This window comes from Coregonus clupeaformis, chromosome 21 (assembly GCF_020615455.1).
Source record: "Coregonus clupeaformis isolate EN_2021a chromosome 21, ASM2061545v1, whole genome shotgun sequence".
NCBI classification, from domain to species: domain Eukaryota; kingdom Metazoa; phylum Chordata; class Actinopteri; order Salmoniformes; family Salmonidae; genus Coregonus; species Coregonus clupeaformis.
The window spans coordinates 227,809-254,525 of record NC_059212.1 but is presented as its reverse complement, the minus strand read 5'-3'; the positions used below and the strand labels follow the sequence as shown (position 1 = coordinate 254,525).

General features: G+C 41.6%; 1 protein-coding gene across 29 annotated transcripts in view; it reads right to left on the bottom strand.

Annotated features, from left to right (window-relative positions):
- Positions 1 to 359: 359 nt before the first annotated feature.
- The window catches only part of LOC121534837 (CUGBP Elav-like family member 1), a 46,243-nt gene continuing 19,885 nt past the window's right edge, over positions 360 to 26,717 (bottom strand). For 5 of the 29 annotated variants that reach the window (XM_041841391.2, XM_041841415.2, XM_041841389.2 and 2 more), the window contains 13 exons: positions 20,436 to 20,623; positions 17,922 to 18,004; positions 17,001 to 17,049; positions 16,696 to 16,830; positions 16,113 to 16,192; positions 13,220 to 13,381; positions 8,655 to 8,733; positions 7,691 to 7,861; positions 7,394 to 7,510; positions 7,081 to 7,281; positions 6,805 to 6,825; positions 6,443 to 6,586; positions 360 to 6,319 (listed from right to left, as the gene is read on the bottom strand). In XM_041841391.2, the coding sequence (XP_041697325.1) occupies positions 6,192 to 6,319; positions 6,443 to 6,586; positions 6,805 to 6,825; positions 7,081 to 7,281; positions 7,394 to 7,510; positions 7,691 to 7,861; positions 8,655 to 8,733; positions 13,220 to 13,381; positions 16,113 to 16,192; positions 16,696 to 16,830; positions 17,001 to 17,049; positions 17,922 to 18,004; positions 20,436 to 20,623 (1,558 nt within the window). In that variant the 3' untranslated portion in view covers positions 360 to 6,191. Of the gene's footprint in view, positions 6,320 to 6,442; positions 6,587 to 6,804; positions 6,826 to 7,080; positions 7,282 to 7,393; positions 7,511 to 7,690; positions 7,862 to 8,654; positions 8,734 to 13,219; positions 13,382 to 16,112; positions 16,193 to 16,695; positions 16,831 to 17,000; positions 17,050 to 17,921; positions 18,005 to 20,435; positions 20,624 to 25,740; positions 26,165 to 26,717 lie in introns of those variants that run through there. The other 24 variants (XM_041841390.2, XM_041841401.2, XM_041841397.2 and 21 more) reach the window with 24 other exon arrangements.

Below are 26,717 nucleotides of genomic sequence, written 5' to 3'. Positions count from 1 at the left end.
TTCCCAAATGGTCTAGCCTTGCGTGTTAGGCCTCATGGAGGCCATAATCATTCAATGCAGGGCCTAAGTAGAAAAGGCTTCCTGCTTTTACAAATTGCAGTAAATCAAGATACCAGTAGGTGTCCTCATGTAAAGAATTTAGCTAAACTTGCAGTTGATGCATGACAGGCTCTCAACAGGGATCTGTCAAATGTGATGCAGCGGTGTTCCCCTACCATGAAATGTACTTTGACGCAACCAAAAATATGTTCTGGAAATTTACGTTTAGTTGACATACATACTTACATATTTTAACACATTATGCCTTCATATTTCCTTCAGAGTAAAGGGCAAATAGTCAGAAACAGACAATTGTAATATGAATCTTTAAACATTTTTAATTGTACATAAACAAACCAACCAACCAAATAGGGATCACAATTTTGGCTCACAAAACAACTGCTTATTGAGTGTGCACTTAGCTTCACGCCTGTGGAGACAGTGTTATCCTTAATCAAAAACATTTAAGACAATATCGAACTGAAATTATTTAAAAAAGCAACTGTTTAGGCCATCTAATAAATTCAGCAATGTCTATGCCTCACAGCAAAATCACAACATTTAAAAACAAAACAAAAATGTATAGAAAGAAAAGCTTTTAATTGAATTCAACTAAAGGCGACTTCACAGAATTGCATTTTTTTTTATCAATTAATATTACAGCTGTACAGACTAAGGTTTGGTCATGTGGCAACTAAGCTCTACATGGTTTAACATTTTTGAATTTCAATGTTACATTGTGAAATATAACAACTTTGTTCTAGTAGAAAAGGCAAAAACTGTACAAACCAAATGTTAAATACAAATCAGTCACTTTGTACCAATAATAATGCTAAAAATATCCAACAGGTTTCTTTTTTAGGATCACATTTAAACTCAGACCTAGCAGCTGACAAACCTGGAAATACAATCTGTCACATAATAATATTAAAATTAAATGAGCCCAGTCAATCCAAATACAATTTGTCTGTATTTTTTCTGCAGGTCAATTCATTTAAGGAGATTCCATCCAACACATTTTTGTTGAACAATGGTAGATCAATAACCCAGAGAAGTGGTTTTTAATGGTGAAAATAATTAAAGGGTAGTTCTGAGTACAGAACATGTGACAGTTCTATGATGTGGGAAGCAGTTCCATTTCAAAAACCAACCTTGATTCGAGAAGAGGCCCTGACATTAAACAACAGGGATGGAGCCATTTTTTAACTACTGCAAAGACAATGGTTTGTATACATGTGGACCACTGAAATGATGACAGTAGAAGGGATTCATATTGCCCAAGTAAAGCAAATTGATGAGGTTAATGCACAACGACACACACTTAACATGCCAAAAGTTATCAGACAAAATCATAAGGTCAGATAAAGCACCACTTCACATGCTACAGACTGCAATACAACTATATTAAAGACAAGGTATGCTAATAAAACCTGCAAAATGTATCAGGACCTGCATGAAAAGATAGTGTTTAGCCTTTATTATGAGACACAAAAATAATTCCTGAAAACACTCCCAACCCAACAGAATTAATCCCAAAGTGTCTACAAATAAGCCTTTAAGGGCACATGCTTTATAACCTGGTTTTAACACGTGAGATCTTTGATTTTGTACTACAGAAAAATCCAAATAATTCCAACACCTAAATCCCAATATAAAATAGGGGACTCTAAAATCAGTCTAAACACACACACACGAAAACCTACGAGGTACAACCCACCACATCAACGTTGAAAAAGAAACCAAACCCTACTTTTGTTGCCCAGGTCTTAACTTCAGAGGGTAACGTGTAAGAGATAAATGTGACCAACAGCATCGTTTGGCACTAGTTTATTCATATAAAAACTCAAATCACATTTTGCTGAGGATTTCAGTGCAGTTACAAAAAACGTGCATACTAAATATATATTTAACTGCGAAAAGAAACTCAATTCTGCTCATTTTGTATATTTTATTATTCAGACTAAGGATGATTTCCACACAAAAGGAAATGAAAACATTATGTGCCTGTGATGACTTCACACACTGAAAGACAAAAACGGTGATTCAAGTGTATATCGTTGTCACTCAATAGAAACTCCCAAAAAATTACCATCATGCCAACTAACCTAGCACAAAATTACAAAGTCATCCCCAGTTTAGCAAAATGTGACCAAAGACATCCTAAAAAAAGTTTAGAACTTACAAGAGAATAAACACCCACACGCAAAAGTAGTTTCTATAAATTGATTGGTTGCTTTCAGACACAAAACAAAACGTAGTGTGGGGGCGCTAGGAAGACCGCTCAAAACATAATGGAAAAATAAATGAATTTACTATCAAGGTAAAATTAAACAAAACAAAATAAACAGATTTGGAAAAAGCTAGTGGTTATGTCAGTAAGTTCTAGAAAAATAGATTCTATTTTTTTGCTTGTAACAATAGTAGCTTTATACATTTATTTTATTGGCAGTCTTTCTAGCGCACCCTATTGGCAGCACAAAGGACAAAAGAGAAACACAGAACAAACATTTTCCAATTAACGACAAAAGCTAACAAAAAGGTCAAAAGGTGAACATTTCAAGCGTCAGAGAAGTGCAGAGGACACTGGACGATGAACTTTTGACGTCACATCAACATGCTAGGCAAACGATGAACAAACGGGCACGAAGATATCTAGAATAAAACAAAACAGGGAGACAAACCTAGGTTAAAGCAACAACGGAAAAAGGAGAGGGAAGAAAAAGAAAATCATGAATGATTATCTTTGCATGGGGAAGGGAGTCACTACCAGATACCCAATCTAAACACAGAACATTTAATTTAGACAGAAGAGGCGAAAGGGTGAGAGGACAGAGGGGGAACACAAGCAACATGCGAACGGAGAATTGAGGTGAAAACTTACAGGACACAACAACACCGAGACACCACACTGACTGCCTACTACTGTACAATCAACATTTGTGACTTAGTATTACGTTTAAGGATATTTAATACAGTAGTCAAAAATAAAAAATAAAATAAATAAAATGATCAGTAGTATTCCAATTTCAGAAAATAATCCTCCCAAGGGGTTTAGCTCCGTCTGTCCCAATGTGCTTTTATAATTTCCTTACTGATTGTAAAAAATAGCACTTTTTTTATATTCATTGCTTGCAATGATAGTCACCTGGGTTATGAGCCAGCAATATTAGATTAATTGTGCTTTATCACTTTGCTAGAATGATCTATGAGAGCTGATTGTCAACAAATCTGTCAACATTTCTCTTTTGGTTTTGTGCTTTATCTGTTCATAATTCCAACATATGCAATACAATGCAGCTAACTTATATCCACAGCAAATGAGCTTTTCTCGAGGGCACACTACAAAACTGAGTGAAGTACAGTATCTGTACTTTAAGTGGCAAGGAGGTAACTTTCTTTTTAAATAAGGAGGCAGTTTGTCAATACAATACAGAAAGGGTAAGTAAAGACAGCGCAAACAAACTTCAGACATTTGATATAACAAATGAGTAAAAAAGTTGAAGCTATAAAACTTTAAGACTACATTAGTCTGTTTCACTTTGTAAACAAAACAGCTTTTCTGTGAGTGTTTGGCATCTTCTCATGTTCTCTACCATAATCTGCTACTATTCTTAAGGATTCCACTTCTGTACGCTTACTCTGAACGATGCCTTTCATACAAAAAAAATGTACGAGATGTACAGCAAAGTATACAGTGATGGTTTAGTTAATGTACAATAACAACTAACAACTATGTGCCCCCATCAGTTGAGATTCAGTCTTTGGACTTATTTTAATGGCAGCAAATATCCTGGACTTAACCCTGCACTAACCCTGCTTAAGCCTATTTTCTCAGTTGGTATTGTTATGCACATGGAAATGATAGTTAAATAGGCACACATCTAGGTTGAACTCAAATAAATATTGATTTTCCCTGTAATATGTTCCATTCTTAAAATGGAAGGGGACTACAGTTTCGAAATCTTTAGCAGCACTGGCAAATCCTACTCACTGACAGTTCCATACAAAATTGTCACTTCTGGCACATTAACAATAAACACTTGAATAGGGCTACACAGGTCAGTAGTTAAAACCTCACATATTTAAATGTAGTAACCAACGTCACATTAGGATTCTACAAAATACTGTTGAAGATTCTTGAAACAATCATTTTAATTCAGAGAAATAACGTAGGCAATAAATAGTTCCCGACACTCGGGAGAAGTATAAAACCTCTATAAAAATAGAAAAGGCATAATAGTTTTGTAATATACATCATCTGGACAATTGTTTCTTTCCATTGCTATTGAAACACTTCATAAGTTAATGGAAGTCTAAGAAACTGATTACTGTGTTTGTTGTAGTGATTCACATTTATTTAACGTCGCCAATCATGAAATGCTAGCGTTTTTAGTCAATAATAAATACAAACACTGGAATAAAAATCTGCAGGGAAGCCAGTATTTTGAGGGAGTAGTCTCATCTAACCAGCTCTGAGAGGTAGAGCAGACTACTTGAACTGCGGATGATGAATAATTACAAAACATTTTGGTTAACACAAGAGGATAAAACATAATAATAAAATAAATTATAATATCTACTTAGAGCATTATTTTTGCATCAGTAATTAGTAGATGATTGGATAATTTAGGATGAATCTGACAAATGTTAACTTTGAAAGGCCCCAATGTTGTACTTTTTGAACATCTTTTCCAGGACACTCACTATTGCTGCAAGCCTAAAATGCTGATATTCCAATTAGTGTTAGAAGTAGGACTGATGTTCTACTTGAACTGACAGCTAAAAACAGAAAGGAAATCGATCGAATGTGAATATTCTAAATGGGGCGGAATGCTCGTTTGAAGTTAAAGATCATGGCAGAGTAGAGACTATATAAGTTATTGCCACTATTAAAGTTACTGTTCCTCACTTAAAAAGACCTGTGAAGGGAAGCAGTAGACAGAAGGCCAAATGTACACATCTGTCAGGTGGGGAATAAAATTACTCAAGCCAGATGACACCTTAGCAGCTGTGTTCATTAAAACTTAAAGTAGGACCCAATTACTCCTCCCTTCACACACATTCAGCACAGTATCTGTTAATGATGCAAGACCCCATATTCTCTATCAGATATTCAATTGAAAAAAGGGTGAAGTATTTCAGATAAACTACACTACATGCCTGAAGCAAGGGTGTGGCGTTGTGACATTGTCCTGAGACAAATCAAGAGGTTTGCAAGTTAAATATCTCACAAAACCATTCAAGGCAATACTGCTGACGTCTTACGAATCAATTCATTCAGAGTTGTAAAAAATTATATTTTGCTCCAAAATATAACGTTGAGAACAGAAATTCAAGCTTCTTGTTGGTTGTTGAATAAATAAATAAATAAACAAACAAACAAAAATATAAATAATAAGTAAAAGCCTACTGTATGCAATGTATTCCTGGTACAGCATCACAAATAGACTTTTCAGGCAACTTATCTATTTTTTTTAAATGGCTCATCTGCTGGAGTGAAGTCAGATCTTACATGTAGATAATTGAAGTTGGCAAACAGCTATTGTTTTCTTTCCATTATCCGGTGCATGGTCTGTCCATCCTCATTTCAAAAAGGCAGTTTTCTGAAGGCTCTGCATGACGCTCAGTGTCCTAATGTACTGTATCAGTTTAAGAATGCAACCATGGGGATGGTTTGGTTATGAGGGGATTAATTTGGAGTGTGGTCAGGGGGCATGGGGCAGGATTAGGTGGTGATGGGAGCATGGGTAAAAATCAAGGGGATATTTTGGTAACTGGCTGTCATTGTGCAACATCATTATGACTTAAAACTTTTACACAGCAAACTAATGACACCTTAACTTACATTTTAAAATACAATTGTTTAAAAAAGAAAAATTCAAAACCAAACCAGAATGTAAGTATCCAGTTTCAGTTGACTAAATCATATACTTAACATCATTATGCATGTTGTTTTTGTTTTCTGCTTGCGTTTGTTAATACAGAGAATAAAAAGGAGTGACCCCAGCAAAGCGGTAATCTTGTAATGCACAAAGGGAGAGGGAAGAATGAGGAGAGGGTAAGGGTTTGCAGCAGGGTTTTACTTTCTTATTCACACTCCACTTACCAGAAAAAAACATTTCCTAACCAAGTCCAATTGAGAGATAAAGCACTCAGTATGGCTTGCTGTCATTTTTGGATCGCTTCAGCTGCACCTTTAGTCGCTTCATACCAATTTGGAAACCGTTCATCGACTGAATGGCGGCCTGTGATGAGACTGGATTGTCGTAACTCACAAAGCCTGTAAGAGAATCCAGATAAAAGTCATATGCAAGATACAAATCAATCCTTGCCTTCATAATAAGAAGACACTATATACACAGCCTTACTAGTGATGTGCTGTTTACCCCATCCTCCAGCTTACCAAAACACTTGCTGAGGTTGGTCTGCTTGTCAATGAACACCTTAGCGGAAATAACGTTGCCAAAGGGCATGAACATCTGGAGCAGGTCCTGGTCTCCAAACTCCTGGGGGAGGTGGTAGATGAACAAGTTGGCTCCCTCAGGGCCTTAAGGGAGCAGGAAATCATTTATTAAAATGTCTGACACAACAAGATGGCAATGGATACAACTAAGACAGAGGCAACAATTTTGTTTTTGACAGATTAATAGAATTTCAAAATGTTATCCGAGGAGCCTTCTGATATGGATTTCAGCTCATTTTAAAATGACATTTTCAACAACTAGTACTGTGAAAACATTTCAGAGTGTTGCAATTCAATCTTACCCGTGCTCCGACTGTCGCTTGCTGTTGCAGCATATTTAAAACAAGACAGAACCCTCAGTAGGTGACAATACATATTTTCACCAATATCCCACACTAAGGTCACATCAAATTATTTAACCTATCCCTAAGCTCTTAATATCCCTTGCACTAGTACTACATTCAAACATCAATCACAGCGTAGCATGTGATCCCTGTAGAGCAGACATTTGAGTTAACACAAATCTCCTCATCCCAAAGTCCAACCCTTCTATGCCCCATCTCCATCCCCCTACTTGCCTTCCTTCTGGCTTCCTGCAGCACTGACACTCTGTTGGGAGAGCAGGCTCTGGTTGTAGAGGCTGGGGAGGGCAGCAGCAGCGTACTGCTGGATCCCAGAGTAGGCCTGGGTAAGGGCCTCCATGGTGCTACCAGTTCCGTTCGACAGGCCCCCGCTGCCTAGACCGCCGTTCAGGGCTGCCATCCCTAGACACAGGAGCTCTGTTACAAGATTAGGACTAGAATACCTTGTATATGTATCATGCACTCTTCACATTTGAGGTAATATATTTGTGGTAAATTAATTCATACAAATATGTTTGAGTACGCTAACCTGCAAGTGAGCCCATGTTGAGGCCAGCTCCAGCCCCTGCGGCCAACGACTGCAGCGCCCCTAAGGAGGCCATGGGGTTCCCTGAGTTGTTGTTACAGGATGTGGGTGACGATCCTGCTGTGGAGATGAGTCAACCCCAAAACAATGAATCACTTAGAGGAAAATGCAACCATTTGCCTCCGCTAGTAGGACTTCAAAGTCTTAATTCACAGAGCAGGGAACAGATTGAATGCAGAGACTAGGGATGGGAAGGCAACATGAGGAAAGGTTATAAAGGAGATAAAAAGTGGGACCAACCCTTGTAGGCGTCCCATGATGAGTGTGCCTGATGTCCAGTACCCGTACCTGAGCTGGTGAGCACGCTGAGGGGACTGCTAGAGGTGGTGAGAGCGCTGCTGCCCGTGGGCGTGGCCTGTGTGGCGCTGGCCGCCGCTGCCAGAGCAGCCAGGTTCTGCATGGCATTCAGCCCTGAGACACACGCATAATCTGCACTTAATACGGGCAATGGAACCTAGATCTCACTTAGGTCTATATATAGGCTACACTGAGTCCAAACTAGGATCATGCAATCACTGTTTTTGTTTGACAGCATGTGAAGCTTAAAGCAGAGAGTTGCAGGTACCTTTCCAAAAACAATCCGAAATGGGTGCGATGGGAGGCAAAAGTACAAACTTCTATAGCAGCTTAGTCAATCAACACAACTAGAGCACTGGCCAACACACACATAAAGCAGATTCAACAATGCAGTGATCTGTGGGGTAAGTCAAGAAGAGGGATAATGAGCTAACTTTGGTAAACATTTTGAATCAACTCGATGAAGTTTCAATATGAAGTTAAAGCAGGCTTTTTAAATCTGGAATAATTGTAGCTTGCCCCATGACATATCCTGTGGTTAACATATTGGAATGAAAATCAGGTATTAAAACATTAATTGCTCAGTTTTTGACATGATGAATTTGTTTGTGTGTTAGCGTTTACGTCTGGAGTTTCCTGGTGGCATCGCGTTACAGCTCAAAATTCGATTAATATATGAGGAGCAGGATTTGAACATGGTCCCTCACCACTGCTAGACACAAACACACCACACTGAACAGATGACTTGAAGTTCAGGCATGCAGAGAATAATGCACGCAGCAGTATCAATAATGCACATCTTCACCAGGCACATTACAGATGGCAGTTGGATGGGGAGGAAAACACATTTAGCGTGCAGGTGTAAGAATGGAAAGGGGGAAGGGGTGGGACATTTCTTTGTTTTTACCTGACATACCAGACATGGGGTGAAGGTTGTTGAGGGCATTCCCAGAGGAGGCAGACTGCTGGAGAAGCTGTAAATAAAGCTAGACATTACACCAAAACAGAGAACACAAAGGGTCAGGACTGCATCCAGGACTGTGCTTTCAGGAAATAAATAGCAGAGAGAAAAAAGGTAAAGTGGGTGAGGAGGACAGATGAAGGGAAAATGGACAGGAAAGAGTGGAGGTGTAAATGTTAGTGATGAAGAGAGGGGAAGAATCACAGAGAAAAGAGAAGGTGAAAAAACGAATCCAGATAAAACATGATGCTGAGAAACACTGAGTGGGATGAAATGGGAGTTAAGAGGATTTAAATGGAAGGCAAGACAGTGAAGAAAGGGAAGAGGTTGGAAGATTTTCACAGCACACCCATGGAGCAGCACTAACAGCATTGTAGAAAGCTCTGCCGTCTATATTGGACTGGCCACAAAATTGGAGGGTCAGGAGATCCACTCCCCATTCAGAATTAGAGAAGCCAATTGAAAATATATCAGGTCTTTAGATGAGTTGAGAGTAGATGGCCATCCAACATAGATAATTGGCAACGATGCAAATATAAATGTCTAACATCTGTCTAGAAACACAGCAAACCAAACACAAGCAAGGAGGGAGGGAGCTGGCTGGATGCAGAAAATGGGTCTTCATCTAACCTGTCAAAGCATTAATGAAATGGCCCAAAGACAGAAGAATCAGATAATGGGTCTACTCCCTAACGTCAGGGAGAATACTTTCGAGGAAAAACTAACCATGTTCAATCAATGGAAACCATATGTCAAATCAAGTCTTATAACAAATTGACAACCTCCAGTTGGCAATGCTCTAGGGCAGGGGTGTCAAACATATGGCCCGCGAGGTGGTCCAATCCGGCCCGCAGGTGGTTTTTAAAAATAAATACAAAACTGAAACAAATCATGTTATTTGTCACATGCTTCGTAAACAACAGGTGTAGACTAAAAGTGAAATGCTTACTTACGGGCCCTTCCCAACAATAAAAATAGACAAATAAAGACAAATAACACGAGGAATAAATACACAATGAGTAACTATAACTTGGCTTTATACATGGTGTACCAGTACCAAGTCGATGTGCAGGGGTACGAGGTAATTGAGGTAGATATGTACATATAGGTAGGGATAAAGTGACTAGGCAACAGGATATATAATAAACAGTAGCAGCAGCATATGAGATCAAAAGAGTTAGTGCAAGAAGGGTCAATGCAGACAGTTAAATAGTTAACCAAATAGCATACCCGGACTATCTATTTAGCAGTCTTATGTCTGGATTTGATTAGAGTTTTGATCGAAAATTCAAGCCCGATGCTACCTGAGCCTGATGAGCCATACATTTAAATGAGCCCTACATTAAAAATAAATCATATAATCCCAAGCCCAAAAAAGCCCAAATGATTGTGCCGTTATCCAATACATATGAGATATAGGCGACTGCGCATTACGCACAACAGAAAAACATAAAAGCCCATAGATGTAGCTAAGTACAGAGCATTTGGAAAGTATTCAGACCCCTTCCCTTTTTCCACATTTTGTTACGTTACAGGCTTATTTCAAAAAACAGGTTTTTAGATTTTTTTTGCAAATCGATTCAAAATAAAAAAAACAGATACCTTATTTACATAAGTATTCAGAACCTTTGCTATGAGACTCAAAATTGAGCTCAGGTGCATCCTGTTTCCATTGATCATCCTTGAGCTGTTTCAACAACTTGATTGGAGTCCACCTGTAAATTCAATTGATTGGACATGATTTGGAAAGGCTCACACCTGTCTATATAAGGTCCCACAGTTGACAGTGCATGTCAGAGCAAAAACCAAGCCATGAGGTCTAAGGAATTGTCTGTAGAGCTCCGAGACAGTAATATGTAGAGGAACAGATCTGGGGAAGGGTACCAAAAAACGCCTGCAGCATTGAGGGACCCCAAGAACACAGGGGCCTCCATCAATCTTAAATGGAAGAAGTTTGGAACCACCAAGACTCTTCCTAGGTGGCCGCCCGACCAAACTGAGCAATCGGGGGAGAAGGACCTTGGTCAGGGAGGTGACCAAGAACCCGATGGTCACTCTGACAGAGCTCAAGAGTTCCTCTGTGGAGATGGGAAAACCTTCCAGAAGGACAACCACCAATCAGGCCTTTATGGTAATGTGGCCAGACGGAAGCCACTCCTCAGTGAAAAGGCACATGACAGCCCGCTTGGAGTTTGCCAAAAGGCACCTAAAGTACTCTCAGACCATGAGAAACAATGGTCACATCTGGAGGAAACCTGGCACCATCCCTACCGTAAAGCATGGTGGTGGCAGCATCATGCTGTGGGGATGTTTTTCAGCAGCAGGGACTGGGAGACTAGTAAGGATTGAGGGAAAGATGAACGGAGCAAAGTACAGAGAGATCCTTGATGAAAACCAGCTCCAGAGTGCTCAGGACCTCAGACTGGGGCGAAGGTTCACCTTCCAACAGGACAACGACCCTAAACACACAGCCAAGACAACGCAGGAGTGGCTGAATGTCCTTGAGTGGCCCAGCCAGAGCCCAGCTTCACCCTGATCGAACCCCTCTGGAGAGTCCTGAAAATAGCTGTGCAGCAACGCTCCCCATCCAACCTGACAGAGCTTGAGAGGATCTGCAGAGAAGAATGGGAGAAACTCCCCAAATACAGGTGTGCTAAGCATCATACCCAAGAAGACTCAAGGCTGTAATCGCTGCCAAAGGTGCTTCAACAAAGTACTGGGTAAAGGGTCTGAAAATGTGATATTTCATTTTTTTTATTTTTTATACATAAATTAGCCAACATAAAAAAAAAAAACCTGTTTATGCTTTGTCATTTTGGGGTATTGTGTGTAGATTGATGAGGGGGGAAAAAACTATTTAATCCATTTTAGAATAAGGCTGTAACGTAACAAAATTTTGAAAAAGTCAAGGGGTCTGAATACTTTCCGAATGCACTGTATATGTGCGTGTGTATTATATATATCTTGAACGGGATTATCTATTTTGGATGCAATTTGAATGGAATTGGTAGGCAACAATTGATGGAGAGAGGGAGAGACAGCTCACGCATGCTCTAATTCAAGGCAACAATATTCGAGTGATAGGCTGTTTTAAAAAACTCTGCAGCTTCAATAACAACATATTTACAATAAAACAATAAGGTGACCCCGAAAGCCAGATGTAAATTAGACATGCATTCGGTCTTTATATTACTGTAGCATAGGCTATGCTGCAGTAAATGTAGGCCTACCTGTCACAAGAAAAAAGATACCATGATGAGATGATAGGTCTACATGCATTGTGAACTGCGCTCCATACTGAGATGGGCTGTCTGTCCCCAACATAAGCGTTGATGATTGATCATGCAGAGAGCAGAGAGAAGACCGCAGAGAAGCAAGATTTAGACATTGAATATAATTTAACAGTTCCATTTCATGTCATGCTGTTGATATAAATAATTTATGATAATTTACCGGTTTCTCGCAGTTATTTATCCCAGGAAAAGGGAGTGGTTTTGGGCAGTAAATCTCAATAACCGGGTTCCCGCCATTCAACCCTAATCGGTACCGCTTGCCGTGCGGTAGCAGAGAGAACAGTCTATGACTTGGGTGGCTGGAGTCTTTTCTAGGGCCTTCCTCTGACACGCCTGGTATAAAGGTCCTGGATGGCAGGGAGCTCGGCCGCAGTGATGTACTGGGCCGTACGCACTACCCTCTGTAGCGCCTTGCGGTTGGATGCCAAGCAGTTGCCATACCAAGCGGTGCTGCAGGCAGTCAAGATGCTCAATGGTGCAGCTGTAGGATTTTTTGAGGATCTGAGGGCCCATGCCAAATATTTTCAGCCTCCTGAGGGGGAAGTGGCGTTGTCGTGCCGTCTTCACGACTGCGTTGGTGTGTGGACCATGATAACTCCTTAGTGATGTGGACACCGAGGAACTTGAAGCTCTCGAACCACTCCACTACTGCCCCATCGATGTGGATGGGGGCGTGTTCGGCCCTCCGTTTCCTGTAGTCCACGATCAGCTCCTTTGTCTTGCCGGCTTTGAGGGAGAGGTTGTTTACCTGGCACCACACTGCGAACTCAATATACTTTTAAATCATTAAAACCGAATCGAAACTGTGTAGAAATGATATTGGACCTACATTCAATTTTGACGCCGATGAAATAACACATTTTCAGTGCGTCCCTCCGGACCTCTATGTAGACCGGATGCGGCCCCCGGGGAAAAATGTGTTTGACACCCCTGATCTAGAGACTGTCTAAACCAGTCTGCCCAACAGCAGTGCACTTTAATGTGTCCCAGCTGTAACCCTCATCTTTCTAGAACAAACCTCAGATTGTAGCCAATTGCAGCCCAAACCTTAATTTGCTTGCAAACACAAACAAGCTAAGCTTTGTCCTGAATTCCTAACTCTGGAAATTTTAACCTAAAAATCAGTCAATTTCTAAACTGGAACATTAACAAGGGCTTGAAGCCACGGGCCTTTCCAAAACTCTGCTGTGGATCGTGCAGGAGGAGGTGGTCACTTACTGCCAGATACTGTGGGCCCAGAGAGTTGAGCCCGGTCAGATTCCCCCACATTGAGGCAGCGTTGAGCTGCTGCATCTGCTGCTGAAGCTGCTGGGCGATGCGCTTCTGCTCCTTGTCCTTCTGCGTGTCGGCAAACTTAACTACGATGGGAGACGAGCAGCCCTAAAAAGTCGGGACAGACAACAAATGGTGTCATTTGAAAACTATCTTCGATATTCCTCTAGCACGATAACAGCAATTTCAAAATGGCATTACTTGAGTAATGGGCCCTTTAGCCAACCGATCATATACAGTTGAAGTCGGAAGTTTACATACACTTAGGTTGGAGTCATTAAAACTCGTTTTCCAACCACTCCACAAATGTCTTGTTAACAAACTATAGTTGGTTAGGACATCTACTTTGTGCATGACAAGTAATTTTTCCAACAATTGTTTACAGACAGATTATTTCACTTATAATTCACTGTATCACAATTCCAGTGGGTCAGAAGTTGACTTTGCCACTAAACAGCTTGGAAAATTCCAGAAAATGATCTCATGGCTTTAGAAGCTTCTGATAGGCTAATTGACATAATTTGAGTCAATTGGAGGTGTACCTGTGGATGTATTTCAAGGCCTACCTTCAAACTCAGTGCCTCTTTGCTTGACATCATGGGAAAATCAAAAGAAATCAGCAAAGGCCTCAGAAAAAAATGTGTGGACCTCCACAAGTCTGGTTCACCCTTCGGAGCAATTTCCAAATGCCTGGAAGTACCACATTCATCTGTACAAACTATAGTACGCAAGTATAAACACCATGGGACCACGCAGCCATCATACCGCTCAGGAAGGAGACGCGTTCTGTCTCCTAGAGATTAACGTACTTTGGTGCGAAAAGTGCAAATCAATCCCAGAACAACAGCAAAGGACCTTGTGAAGATGCTGGAGGAAACAAGTATCTATATCCACAGTAAAACGAGTCCTATATCGACATAACCTGAAAGGCCGCTCAGCAAGGAAGAAGCCACTGCTCCAAAACCGCCATAAAAAAGCCAGACAACGGTTTGCAACTGCACATGGGGACAAAGATCGTACTTTTTGGAGAAATGTCCTCTGGTCTGATGAAACAAAAATAGAACTGTTTGGCCATAATGACCATCGTTATGTTTGGAGGAAAAAGGGTGCAGCTTGCTAGCCGAAGAACACCATCCCAACCGTGAAGCACGGGGGTGGCAGCATCATGCTGTCGGGGTGCTTTGCTGCAGGAGGGACTGGTGCACTTCACAAAATAGATGGCATCATGAGGAAGGAAAATTATGTGGATATAATGAAGCAACATCTCAAGACATCAGTCAGGAAGTTAAAGCTTGGTCGCGAATGGGTCTTCCAAATGGACAATGACCCCAAGCATACTTCCAAAGTTGTGGCAAAATGGCTTAAGGACAACAAAGTCAAGGTATTGGAGTGGCCATCACAAAGCCCTGACCTCAATCCTATAGAAAATGTGTGGGCAGAACTGAAAAAGCGTGTGCGAGCAAGGAGGCCTACAAACCTGACTCAGTTACACCAGCTCTGTCAGGAGGAATGGGCCAAAATTCACCCAAGTTATTGTGGGAAGCTTGTGGAAGGCTACCCGAAACGTTTGACCCAAGTTAAACAATTTAAAGGCAATGCTACCAAATACTAATTGAGTGCATGTAAACTTCTGACCCACTGGGAATGTGATGAAAGAAATAAAAGCGGAAATAAAATCACTCTACTATTATTCTGACATTTTCACATTCTTAAAATAAAGTGGTGATCCTAACTGACCTAAGACAGGGAATTTTTACTAGGATTAAATGTCAGGAATTGTGAAAAACTGAGTTTAAATGTATTTGGCTAAGGTGTATGTAAACTTCCGACTTCAACTGTAAGCAAGGCAGAGGATAACAGCAGGTTATGTTTTACTGAACAAAAATATAAAACGCAACATGCAACAAGTTCTAAGATTTTACTGAGTTGTAGTTCATAGAAATCAGACAATTGAAATGCATTTATTAGGCCCTAATCTATGGATTTCACATGACCTGGAATACAGACATGCATCTGTTGGTCACGGACACCTTAAAAAATGGTAGGGGCGTCGATCAGAAAAACAGTCAGTATCTGGTGTGACCACCATTTGCCTCATGCAGCGCGACACATCTCCTTCGCATAGAGTTGATCAGGCTGTTGATTATGGCCTGTGGAATGTTGTCTCACTCCTCTTCAATGGCTGTGCGATGTTTCTGGATATTGGCGGGAAGACGCTGATGCACACATCAATCCAGAGCATCCCAAACATGCTCAATGGGTGACGTCTGGTGAGTATGCAGGCCATGGAAGAATTGGGCCATTTTCAACTTCCAGGAATTGTGTACAGATCCTTGTGACATGGGGCCGTGCATTATTATGCTGAAACATGAGGTGATGGCGGTGGATGAATGGCACGACAATGGGCCTCAGGATCTCGTCACGGTATCTCTGTGCATTCAAACTGACATCTATAAAATTCAATTTTGTTCATTGTCCGTAGCTAATGCCTGCCCATACCATAATCTGTGGTGTTGTGTGACAAAACTACACATTTAGAAATTGCCTTTTATTGTCCCCAGTACAAGGTGCACCTGTGTAATGATCATGCTGTTTAATCAGCTTCTTGATATACCACACCTGTCAGGTGGATGGATTATCTTGGCAAAGGAGAAATGCTAACAAAGCTGTCCACACATTTTTAGAGAAATAATATTTTTGTGCGTATGGAACATTTCTGGGATCTTTTATTTCAGCTGATGAAACATGGGACCAACACTTTACATGTTCCGTTTATATTTTTGTTCAGTGTAGATTCTCTGTTTCCGAGTGATGGGAGGTGTGCAGGTTCAATGCTTACCTCCATAGTTTGTGATTGGTGCATCGATTTGATTGTTGACTGTGCCATCTGCCTTGCTGTAAAAGTGATAAACGCACAACCTGCAGAAGGGGAATAACTCGTAAATGGTTGACATACACGGTCCTGACTCCTGACAGCATTTAGAAACAGATCATGGAAAGCATACAGCCCAGATTGCAGCATGTTATGGAGTCTGGTAAGTTCTTGATTTAGTTAAACAGCCCCCAAAAAACACACTTGGAACAGTGTCAAACCGATATTTGGATCATCAATTACTAGAACTTAGTCAATATGCTACATCTAGAATGTTCAAGTGATGACCTTGAGATTTCACATTTTCTGTGAAAGGATTTGTATGGAAGAGGACAAACGAGAGTAATGACTTATCACCCATCTGTTTGCAACTATTTTAGAGTGAGTGTGTGGGAGTGTATGTACCGCATGTAGAGAGATTAATGTTAAAACAATGACTAGTCCTCATAGTATAACTGATAGAGTAAATGTGTATGTGTGTTTGGGTGCGTCTTGTTGAAGGTGTGTGTGGATGATGATGAGGATGAAAGGTGAACTGAATCTGCCTCACCACGGCTCAGTCCATCCGGCCCACGTAGTATTCTACATTCCTCAATCTGTCCGTACGGCGAGAACATAAGTCTGATGTCATTCTCATTACACTTTTTCGATATCATTCCTATGAACAACTTCCTGTCTTCCACCGCTGAATAAGACAATGAAGAAGAAAAGGTTGTTTCATCAAACAATGAGTAACACTGCATTAGAGACAACATACAACAAGGGCAGCTTCTAAGAGATAGGGCTTCAACATAAAAACAAATTACCACACCATCCAACAGTCTCCCCTGCCTGCAGAGATGTAGCTATACTCACCATTATTCTTCTCACTGTCAGCTGGCTTCATCTGAATGGGGTGATGCATCTGGTGAGGAAAGACATTGAATTTAAAGGAAGCAAGAAGCGCTGACAGAGACTGCCTTGGTAGGTTTAAATGAATATGTGTGGTTGGCATCTCTAGGGCCCTATAAAATCTGCGATGCGGAGAACGCAGACGGAATCCAGACATTAAAACGGAATTCAACAATATTGTATTGAACTTAGCAGGGAATCAACTAATTGTATTGAAAATTATTTAAATTTGCACAAGTTTATCATAAGACATGAACAGAATGCATCAGTGATGCGTATTTCCTTCAACTTCCTGAAGAGGCAACGAGAATTCCCCCTGACTGTATGTGCGGTGTTCTGGTAGATGGAAAGGCTTTCCCAAAAACCTTCTCAATTAAATGTTAACTACAAAGTAGCCTATGCTTACCTGGCAGAATGAGAATATTATTTGCATCAATCCAGTATTTGTTTTGTAAACTATCATCACGTGCTCTCCAAAAACAGCTAAACCTCTCGCTAGGTGCCACTGGAATTAAAAGGGTAAATACAACACAAAAGATCCAGACCTCAAAATCAGTCTCCTGATGTGGTTTAACCATTGTTGTGGACTTAGAAAACAACTAAATGGGATGTTCTATTTAAAGAAGGATGATTTTGAGAGGGAAAACCTGACAAAAAACAGCAGGAAATGGAAACCTGGAAAAACTAAATGGAGAAAACGGAATTTGGGGAAAAACTAAACGTAATCAGGAAAAAAATACAACCGATTTTATAGGGCCCTACATCTCTCGAGATAAAAGCTGAACAGCAGTACTGACTGTTGTTGTACTACAATCTGGCAAGCTACCCAATACTTTGCCTATTCGATTTACTGAGGAAGTTAAAACGTCTACCAAACCTACTCACCCCTGGAAGAATTTTCATGTTGTGAAGGGCATTTTGTGCTTCCAATGCTGATTTGCGAGTGTAATATGTTATGAAACAACAACCTGTGTGGAATGGGGATATAGACTGTTGTTAGACAAGGTAAATGTTACTCAATTACAAAATGACATTGATAGAGTATTGGTGGGCCATCTATGCCTCCTTTATTAAAAAGGCTAAGGCTGCGTGACCGAAGGTAACCACCCCAGTCCCCGCCGGCAGCCTCTTCCCCAGAGCTAAAGAACACATTCTGTACATGTGTTACTTTACGCACACATCCCCCTCCCTTCACGTTTCTCTCCCTCTTCTGAACCCTTCCTATCAACCAATCGATCGACATCATGTAGGCTAGCCTACATCCGAGTCTCATATTTCTGAACAGCTGATATAAAAACCTGAGACTTGAACAAACATTCCCAAAATATATATATATTTTGTAGGCTAATTTAGGATGTAGGCGACAACCTTCTCGGTCTGTTGTAAATAAGGATATTGCAGTAGCACAAGTAGGGCGCGGTCAACACATTGCACTGGAGTAAAAACTACAGTGGGGAGAACAAGTATTTGATACACTGCCGATTTTGCAGGTTTTCCTACTTACAAAGCATGTAGAGGTCTGTAATTTTTATCATAGGTACACTTCAACTGTGAGAGATGGAATCTAAAACAAAAATCCAGAAAATCACATTGTATGATTAAGTAATTCATTTGCATTTTATTGCATGACATAAGTATTTGATACATCAGAAAAGCAGAACTTAATATTTGGTACAGAAACCTTTGTTTGCAATTACAGAGATCATACGTTTCCTGTAGGTCTTGACCAGGTTTGCACACACTGCAGCAGGGATTTGGGCCCACTCCTCCATACAGACCTTCTCCAGATCCTTCAGGTTTTGGGGCTGTCGCTGGGCAATACGGACTTTCAGCTCCCTCCAAAGATTTTCTATTGGGTTCAGATCTGGAGACTGGCTAGGCCACTCCAGGACCTTGAGATGCTTCTTACGGAGCCACTCCTTAGTTGCCCTGGCTGTGTGTTTCGGGGCATTGTCATGCTGGAAGACCCAGCCACGACCCATCTTCAATGCTCTTACTGAGGGAAGGAGGTTGTTGGCCAAGATCTCGCGATACATGGCCCCATCCATCCTCCCCTCAATACGGTGCAGTCGTCCTGTCCCCTTTGCAGAAAAGCATCCCCAAAGAATGATGTTTCCACCTCCATGCTTCACGGTTGGGATGGTGTTCTTGGGGTTGTACTCATCCTTCTTCCTCCAAACACGGTGAGTGGAGTTTAGACCAAAAAGCTATATTTTTGTCTCATCAGACCACATGACCTTCTCCCATTCCTCCTCTGGATCATCCAGATGGTCATTGGCAAACTTCAGACGGGCCTGGACATGTGCTGGCTTGAGCAGGGGGACCTTGCGTGCGCTGCAGGATTTTAATCCATGACAGCGTAGTGTGTTACTAATGGTTTTCTTTGAGACTGTGGTCCCAGCTCTCTTCAGGTCTTTGACCAGGTCCTGCCGTGTAGTTCTGGGCTGATCCCTCACCTTCCTCATGATCATTGATGCCCCACGAGGTGAGATCTTGCATGGAGCCCCAGACCGAGGTTGATTGACCGTCATCTTGAACTTCTTCCATTTTCTAATAATTGCGCCAACAGTTGTTGCCTTCTCACCAAGCTGCTTGCCTATTGTCCTGTAGCCCATCCCAGCCTTGTGCAGGTCTACAATTTTATCCCTGATGTCCTTACACAGCTCTCTGGTCTTGGCCATTGTGGAGAGGTTGGAGTCTGTTTGATTGAGTGTGTGGACAGGTAACGAGTTCAAACAGGTGCAGTTAATACAGGTAATGAGTGGAGAACAGGAGGGCTTCTTAAATAAAAACTAACAGGTCTGTGAGAGCCGGAATTCTTACTGGTTGGTAGGTGATCAAATACTTATGTCATGCAATAAAATGCAAATTAATTACTTAAAAAATCATACAATGTGATTTTCTGGATTTTTGTTTTAGATTCCGTCTCTCACAGTTGAAGTGTACCTATGATAAAAATTACAGACCTCTACATGCTTTGTAAGTAGGAAAACCTGCAAAATCGGCAGTGTATCAAATAATTGTTCTCCCCACTGTATCTGCGTTTTAACCACAAATAACATACATCTGTTAAAAAACTGAAAAAAGAACACTACCATTTTGACTGCCCATCTTCCTCCAGCTAAGCCAATGTTTGCAATGATGTTGAAAAAAAAGAACATTAAATCACTATTGAGACTGCCTGTCTGAGTCCTGCTTGTTTGATATGCTGCGGCAGCGGAGGGAGTAGTAAAGTAGAGAATCCCGCAAATACACAGGTTGTTTAGCTATCGAGAAGAGGATTCCAGAGAATTCAGCAACACAGCCAATACATATAAAAAAAGGCAGGGAATTCTGGATAGGGTGAGGGGGGAAGTGTTATGGACACCTCTTGTGAAGAACTCAATACAGCACTGTCACCTTTGCTCTGTGGGGGGTTTTGACTCCTGTCACGCAACACATTGATTTCGTAGACGGCGCCGTAAGGCTCAAAAAGCTCCCGCAGCTGTTCCTCTGCCCAGGACCGTGGGATCTGGCCAACGAACATCTTGATAGCATCGATGTCGGGCTGGTCCGGGTGGTCCAGGGTCCCGTTCATCTTCTTTGCCCTGAGAGAGAAAGAAGAGAACGGTTGTTATAATATGGCTACATGATGTGAACTTAGGCAACAGAAGCTACATTTACAAGCAGTCTTCCCCAGTGGTACATTAAATATGTCCCTGCTGGAAATAACATATTTGCATAATACACTAAGCAGCTGGAAGCTCCACAAAATGGCATCTTTCAAGCAAAGGCTGTTTTGCAGAAAGGTACAATCAAGTGTAGACTATTTCAGTAGCACTGCATAACTTGTAGTCAAGTAAAGTTGTTAATAAGTGTCAGTTGAAAGAGCTGCCATGTGACTGAGGAAACATTCTAACATGCATACAAAAACATACAGCACCAAATGCATACTACCAGCAGAGAATTGACCTATGCAACTAAGACCAATAGCTCTAAAGAGAAGGATCTTGAATGTGAAGTTTGTTTTGGGGGATCTGATCATTCATAACCAAACAATGATTCATCTCATGCAATATTGAAGGCTGCACAGAACAAAACAAGAAAATAATACTAGTCTACATCAAGTCCATCCTTGTCAAATCCATAATGTGTATCAATTCATATAAAAGCCATTTAATTTTTTGGGGAATTTGTGCAAGCACAAAACAACTAGGTTTTCAGTTGACCAACACCTACTGTACCTCCATATCATCACAGTAGTCCAATCAAGACTGTCTAACCTACTAAAGTAGTCCAATTCTGACTAGGCTAATTATATTCTGAATGCATTTTTATGTTTTTGCCATGCTCATTCCAACACCAATCAAATTCAGCGTTTAAGCCTATATCACATTTCAAAGACAAATGTAAGTAGGATTTATTCAGATTGTACAAAATATTTCAAATAGGACAGGAACATTTCATGCTAACGAACCATTGAAAAGGTACCAAAGTGGGGGGGATAAGTGAGCACTACTGATTGATAATAGGATGATCCATTACCAAATAGGCCAGAAGGTAGGGTTGGAGGATATCCCTAAAACCAAAACAAAAAAGTGGCATAATCAAGGAAATTATGAGGGAGAGGAGAAAGATAAAGAAGTGATAGAAAATCTTTTGAGGGTGATATGATACACAGTGCATTCAGAAAATATTCAGACCCCTTCTGTTTTTCCACATTTTGTTACGTTACAGCTTTATTCTAAAACAAGTTAAATTAGTTTTTTTCCTCATCGATCTACACACAAGACCCCATACTGACATGTATTAAAAATTTAAAAACGGAAATATCATTTTTACATAAGTATTAAGACCCTTTAGTCAGTACTTTGTTGAAGCACCTTCAGCAGCGATTACAGCCTTGAGTCTTCTTGGGTATGACGCTACAAGCTTGGCACACCTGTATTTGGGGAGTTCCTCCCATTCTTCCCTGCAGATCCTGTCAAGCTCTGTCGGGTTGGATAGTGAGCGTCGCTGCACAGCTATTTTCAGGTCTCTCCAGAGAGGTTCGATTGGGTTCAAGTCTGGGCTCCACTCAAAGACATTCAGAGACTTGCCCCGAAGCCATTCCTGCGTTGTCTTGGTTGTGTGCTTAGGGCCGTTGTCCTGATGGAAGGTGAACCTTCACCCCAGTCTGAGGACTTGAGCGCTCTGGAGCAGGTTTTCATCAAGGAACTCTCTGTACTTTGCTCCATTCATCTTTCCCACGATCCTGACTAGTCTCCCAGTCCCTGCCGCTGAAAAACATCCACAACGCATGACGCTGCCACCACCATGCTTCACCGTAGGGATGGTATCGGCCAGGTTATGAAGCGGTGCATGGTTTCCCCCAGATGTGACGCTTGGCATTCAGGCCAAAGAGTTCAATCTTGGTTGCATCGGACCAGAGAATCTTGTTTCTCATGGTCTGAGATTCCTTTAGGTGCCATTTGGCAAACTGAGAGCGGGCTGTCATGTGCCTTTTACTGAGGAGTGGCTTCAGTCTGGCCACTCTACCATAAAGGCCTGATTGGTGGAGTGCTGCAGAGATGGTTGTCCATCTGGAAGGTTCTCCCATCTCCACAGAGGAACTCCGGAGCTCTGTCAGAGTGACCATCTGGTTCTTGGTCACCTCCCTGACCAAGGCCCTTCTCCCCCCATTGCTAATTTTGGCCGGGTGGCCAGCTCTAGGAAGAGTCTTGGTGGTTCCAAACTTCTTCCATTTAAGAATGATGGAGGCCACTGTGTTCTTGGGGACCTTCAATGCTGCAGAAATGTTTTGGTACCCTTCCCCAGATGTGCCTCGATACAATTCGGTCTCGGAGCTCTACGGACAATTCCTTCGACCTCATGGCTTGGTTTTTGCTCTGACATGCACTGTCAACTGTAGGACCTTATAAAGACAGGTGTGTGCCTTTCCAGATCATGCCCAATCAATTGAATTTACCACTGGTGGACTCCAATCAAGTTGTAGAAACAGCTCAAGGATGATCAATGGAAACAGGATGCACCTGAGCAAAAACCAAGCCATGAGGTCGAAGCAATTGTCCGTAGAGCTCCGAGATAGGATTGTTTCGAGGCAAATATCTGGGGAAGGGTACCAAAAAATGTCTGCAGCATTGAAGGTCCCCAAGAACACAGTGGCCTCCATCATTCTTATATGGAAAAAGTTTGGAACCACCAACACTCTTCCTAGAGCTGGCAGCCCGGCCAAACTGAGCAATCGGGGGAGAAGGGCCTTGGTCAGGGAGGTGACCAAGAACCAGATGGTCATCCTGACAGAGCTCTAGAGTTCCTCTGTGGAGATGGGAGAACCTTCCAGAAGGACAACCATCTCTGCAGCACTCCACCAGTCAGGCCTTTATGGTAGAGTGGCCAGACGGAAGCCCCTCCTCAGTAAAAGGCACATGACAGCCCGCTTGGAGTTTGCCAAAAGGCACCTAAAGACTCTGAGACCATGAGAAACAAGATTCTATGGTCTGATGAACCCAAGATTAAACTCTTTGGCCTGAATGCCAAGTGTCACGTCTACGTCTGGAGGAAACCTGGCACCATCCCTACGGTGAAGCATGGTGGAGGCAGCATCCTGCTGTGGGGATGTTCTTCAGCGGCAGGGACTGGGAGACTAGTCTAGATCGAGGGAAAGATGAACAGAGCAAAGTACAGAGAGATCCTTGATGAAAACCTGCTCCAGAGCGCTCAGGACCTCAGACTGGGGCGAAGGTTCACCTTCCAACAGGACAACGACCCTAAGCACACAGCCAAGACAACGCAGGAGCGGCTTCGGGACAAGTCTCTGAATGTCCTTGAGTGGCCCAGCCAAAGCCGGACTTGAACACGATCGAACATCTCTGGAGAGACCTGAAAATAGCTGTGCAGCGACACTCCCCATCCAATCTGACAGCACTTGAGAGGATCTGCAGAGAAAATGGGAGAAACTCCCCAAATACAGGTGTGCCAAGCTTGTAGCATCATACCCAAGAAGACTCTAGGCTGTAATCACTGCCAAAGGTGCTTCAACAAAGTACTGAGTAAAGGGGCTGAATAATTATGTAAATGTACTTCAGTTTATTATTTTTGTTACATTTGCAAAAATGTCTAAAAACCAGTTTTTGCTTTGTGATTATGGGGTATTGTGTGTAGATTGATGAGCGGGGGGGAAACAATTGAATCCATTTTAGAATAAGGCTGTAACGTAATAAAATGCGGAAAAAGTCAAGGGGTCTGAATACTTTCCGAATGCACTGTATCTTATACCTATTAAGTGAACTTTCTCAAATGTGCCAAATCAATTCCCTCCAGTTGTTTATTTGGTTTGCAAACTTGCTAGCCAAGTGGCTATTGCAAGATCAAGCTTCCGAGTCTTGGTAACAGCAGAGACAATCCCCTCCTTGATTAAGATATCTGTTGTCTAATATTTGTTTTGTGCGTGCAGAAAACTGTGAGTAGACTTTTAAGATAGCCTAGCGTTTAGAGCGTTGGGCCAGTAAGTGAAAGGTTGCTGGTTCGAATACCCGAGCTGTCAAGGTGAAAAATCTGTAGATGTGCCTTTGAGCAAGGCACTAACCTTAATTTGCTCTAGGGGCGCCGTACTACTATGGCTGACCCTGTAAAACAACACATTTCACTGCACCTATCTGGTGTATGTGACCCCCCAAAAATACATATTTTTTGGTCTGTCCTTGCAATTAGTTTATGTTCACATGCCCTCGTTAGCGCTTACCTAATATACGCTATTTGGAATTCCTTAGTAATTGTTAGCAACTTGTTAGCATTTTGGCAACATACTTTTTTTTTTGGGGGGGTTACATTTGAAAACAACAATTGCGCCCCTTGTGTGCATCACCGGTAATACAGTATACAACGGTATGGCACAGGCAAGGTAGTAAGGTATGAAAATATGGATACCGCCCAACCCTAAGCTCTAACCATTAGGTCAACCCTGCTTTAGTTAAAAATGTATGACAATAACTGGTAGTAGCCTATTTATTCACTTCACATTAACCCACTCTAAAGCCCTAATGTGTATGTTACATCTAAGCTAAGCTAAAATGAAAAGATCTTTAAAAGTAAAAACACAAGATCAACAAATAATAAGCAACAACCTTTCCTAATGATTTCTCTGTAGAGAAATTGACAGATAACCATGGCAAAATATGTAGTCCACATTATGCATAAACTTCAGCCAAACATACTTGTTTTAAAGCCTCTGACATGTACAATAACTACTGATTGTAAGTCGATCTGGATAAAAGCGGCTGCTAACTTATAAAAATGTAACTGCACTGCATACGGAATACAGGCTCTGAACCATTATGGGGGACACTTGGGGAGTATGCACCTGTTGAAAACTCACTCTTCTACCGTTTTCCCATCCAACACCTACATATCAAATTTAAAAGCACCAAATTTTGGACTGGAACATTATGGCAAGCACAAAAATGTCAAGTCACATGCTGGGACCAAACTACAGATGAAGAAATTGAGCATCAGTCTATACAGCTGAAAATACAGGGCTGAATACAACGTGGAACCAATATAACAAACATGTAAAATGAAAGCCCCCACCCAACATGACACCAAAATGAATGTAAAAATAAATAAACCTCAAATCCATTTCTGAAAAGCACTTTAAAAAACATATTCCGTACAAGCAATAGGCTATTAACCCATTGCTAAAAAAAAAGAAGGAAAAACTACTTACACAGGACTAGAATTCAAAGAGCAATGGTCCACCATCATCTCAGGCAAAAAATCCAGTTTAAAAGAAGCCATCTTTTTGGGTATCTTCCCTTTTCCAAAGTAAAAAATAAAGAAACTCGATCACACTTTTTCACGTCAAGATACACTGCAAACCACTAGAGCCTGCTCAGAAACTGTTCTTCAAGAGTGTGAACTTGTGTAAAGAAGCGTAAGAGAGGCTGCTGTGGGAAAACTATGGTGAAACCACATGAAGGCTGATCCAAAACTACGAAAAGTAAAAAAAAATGGTAAAGAACCAACAACTTCAATTAATTGGACAACGGTGAAACTTTGAACCAGATTAGAACACACAACAAATCCTCACTGTCCAAAAAACTGGGTCTAGATTAACAGAAGAGTAGGCAGGCCACTAAAAGCTGTGGCCCTGGGTGCCACAAAGAAAGTGCTGATGGGCTGGGGCTTTTTGTGAGCATTTCTCTTAGCCAAGCAGAACTGGGTGCAGCGTCAGATAAATAGAGTGTCAGATTGATGCTGATAAGGGCGAGTGACTGTCCGGAATGAATGGGGAACGGGAGCGAGCTGGTAATCCCTGCACTAATATGAGGCTGGGGAGACAATCAGGTTCCGGCACTGGGACTCGGTCACCCTGTTGTTCTGTGGCAGTGAGGAGGGGAGGTGGGTGGGCGGGAGGGCTGGGTCATATGACATTGGTCGCATTAACTCCCACCCTAACCCCCTGAACTTATACAAGCCACAGGCATGGCAGCGAACACATAAACAAGGAGGGCAACCTGTGTGAACAACCTGGGCAGTGGATGGCTCTATAAACTTGCCCTTTCTTTTGTTGCACAATCACAACAACCAGAGGGGTTTCAAAACCACTATTACGATTTATTACGCCCTACTTAAAATATAGCAAACACTGCTTTCAAGCTTTCTTGATCATTTCTATACAATGTCAAGTTACATGCTGGGTCA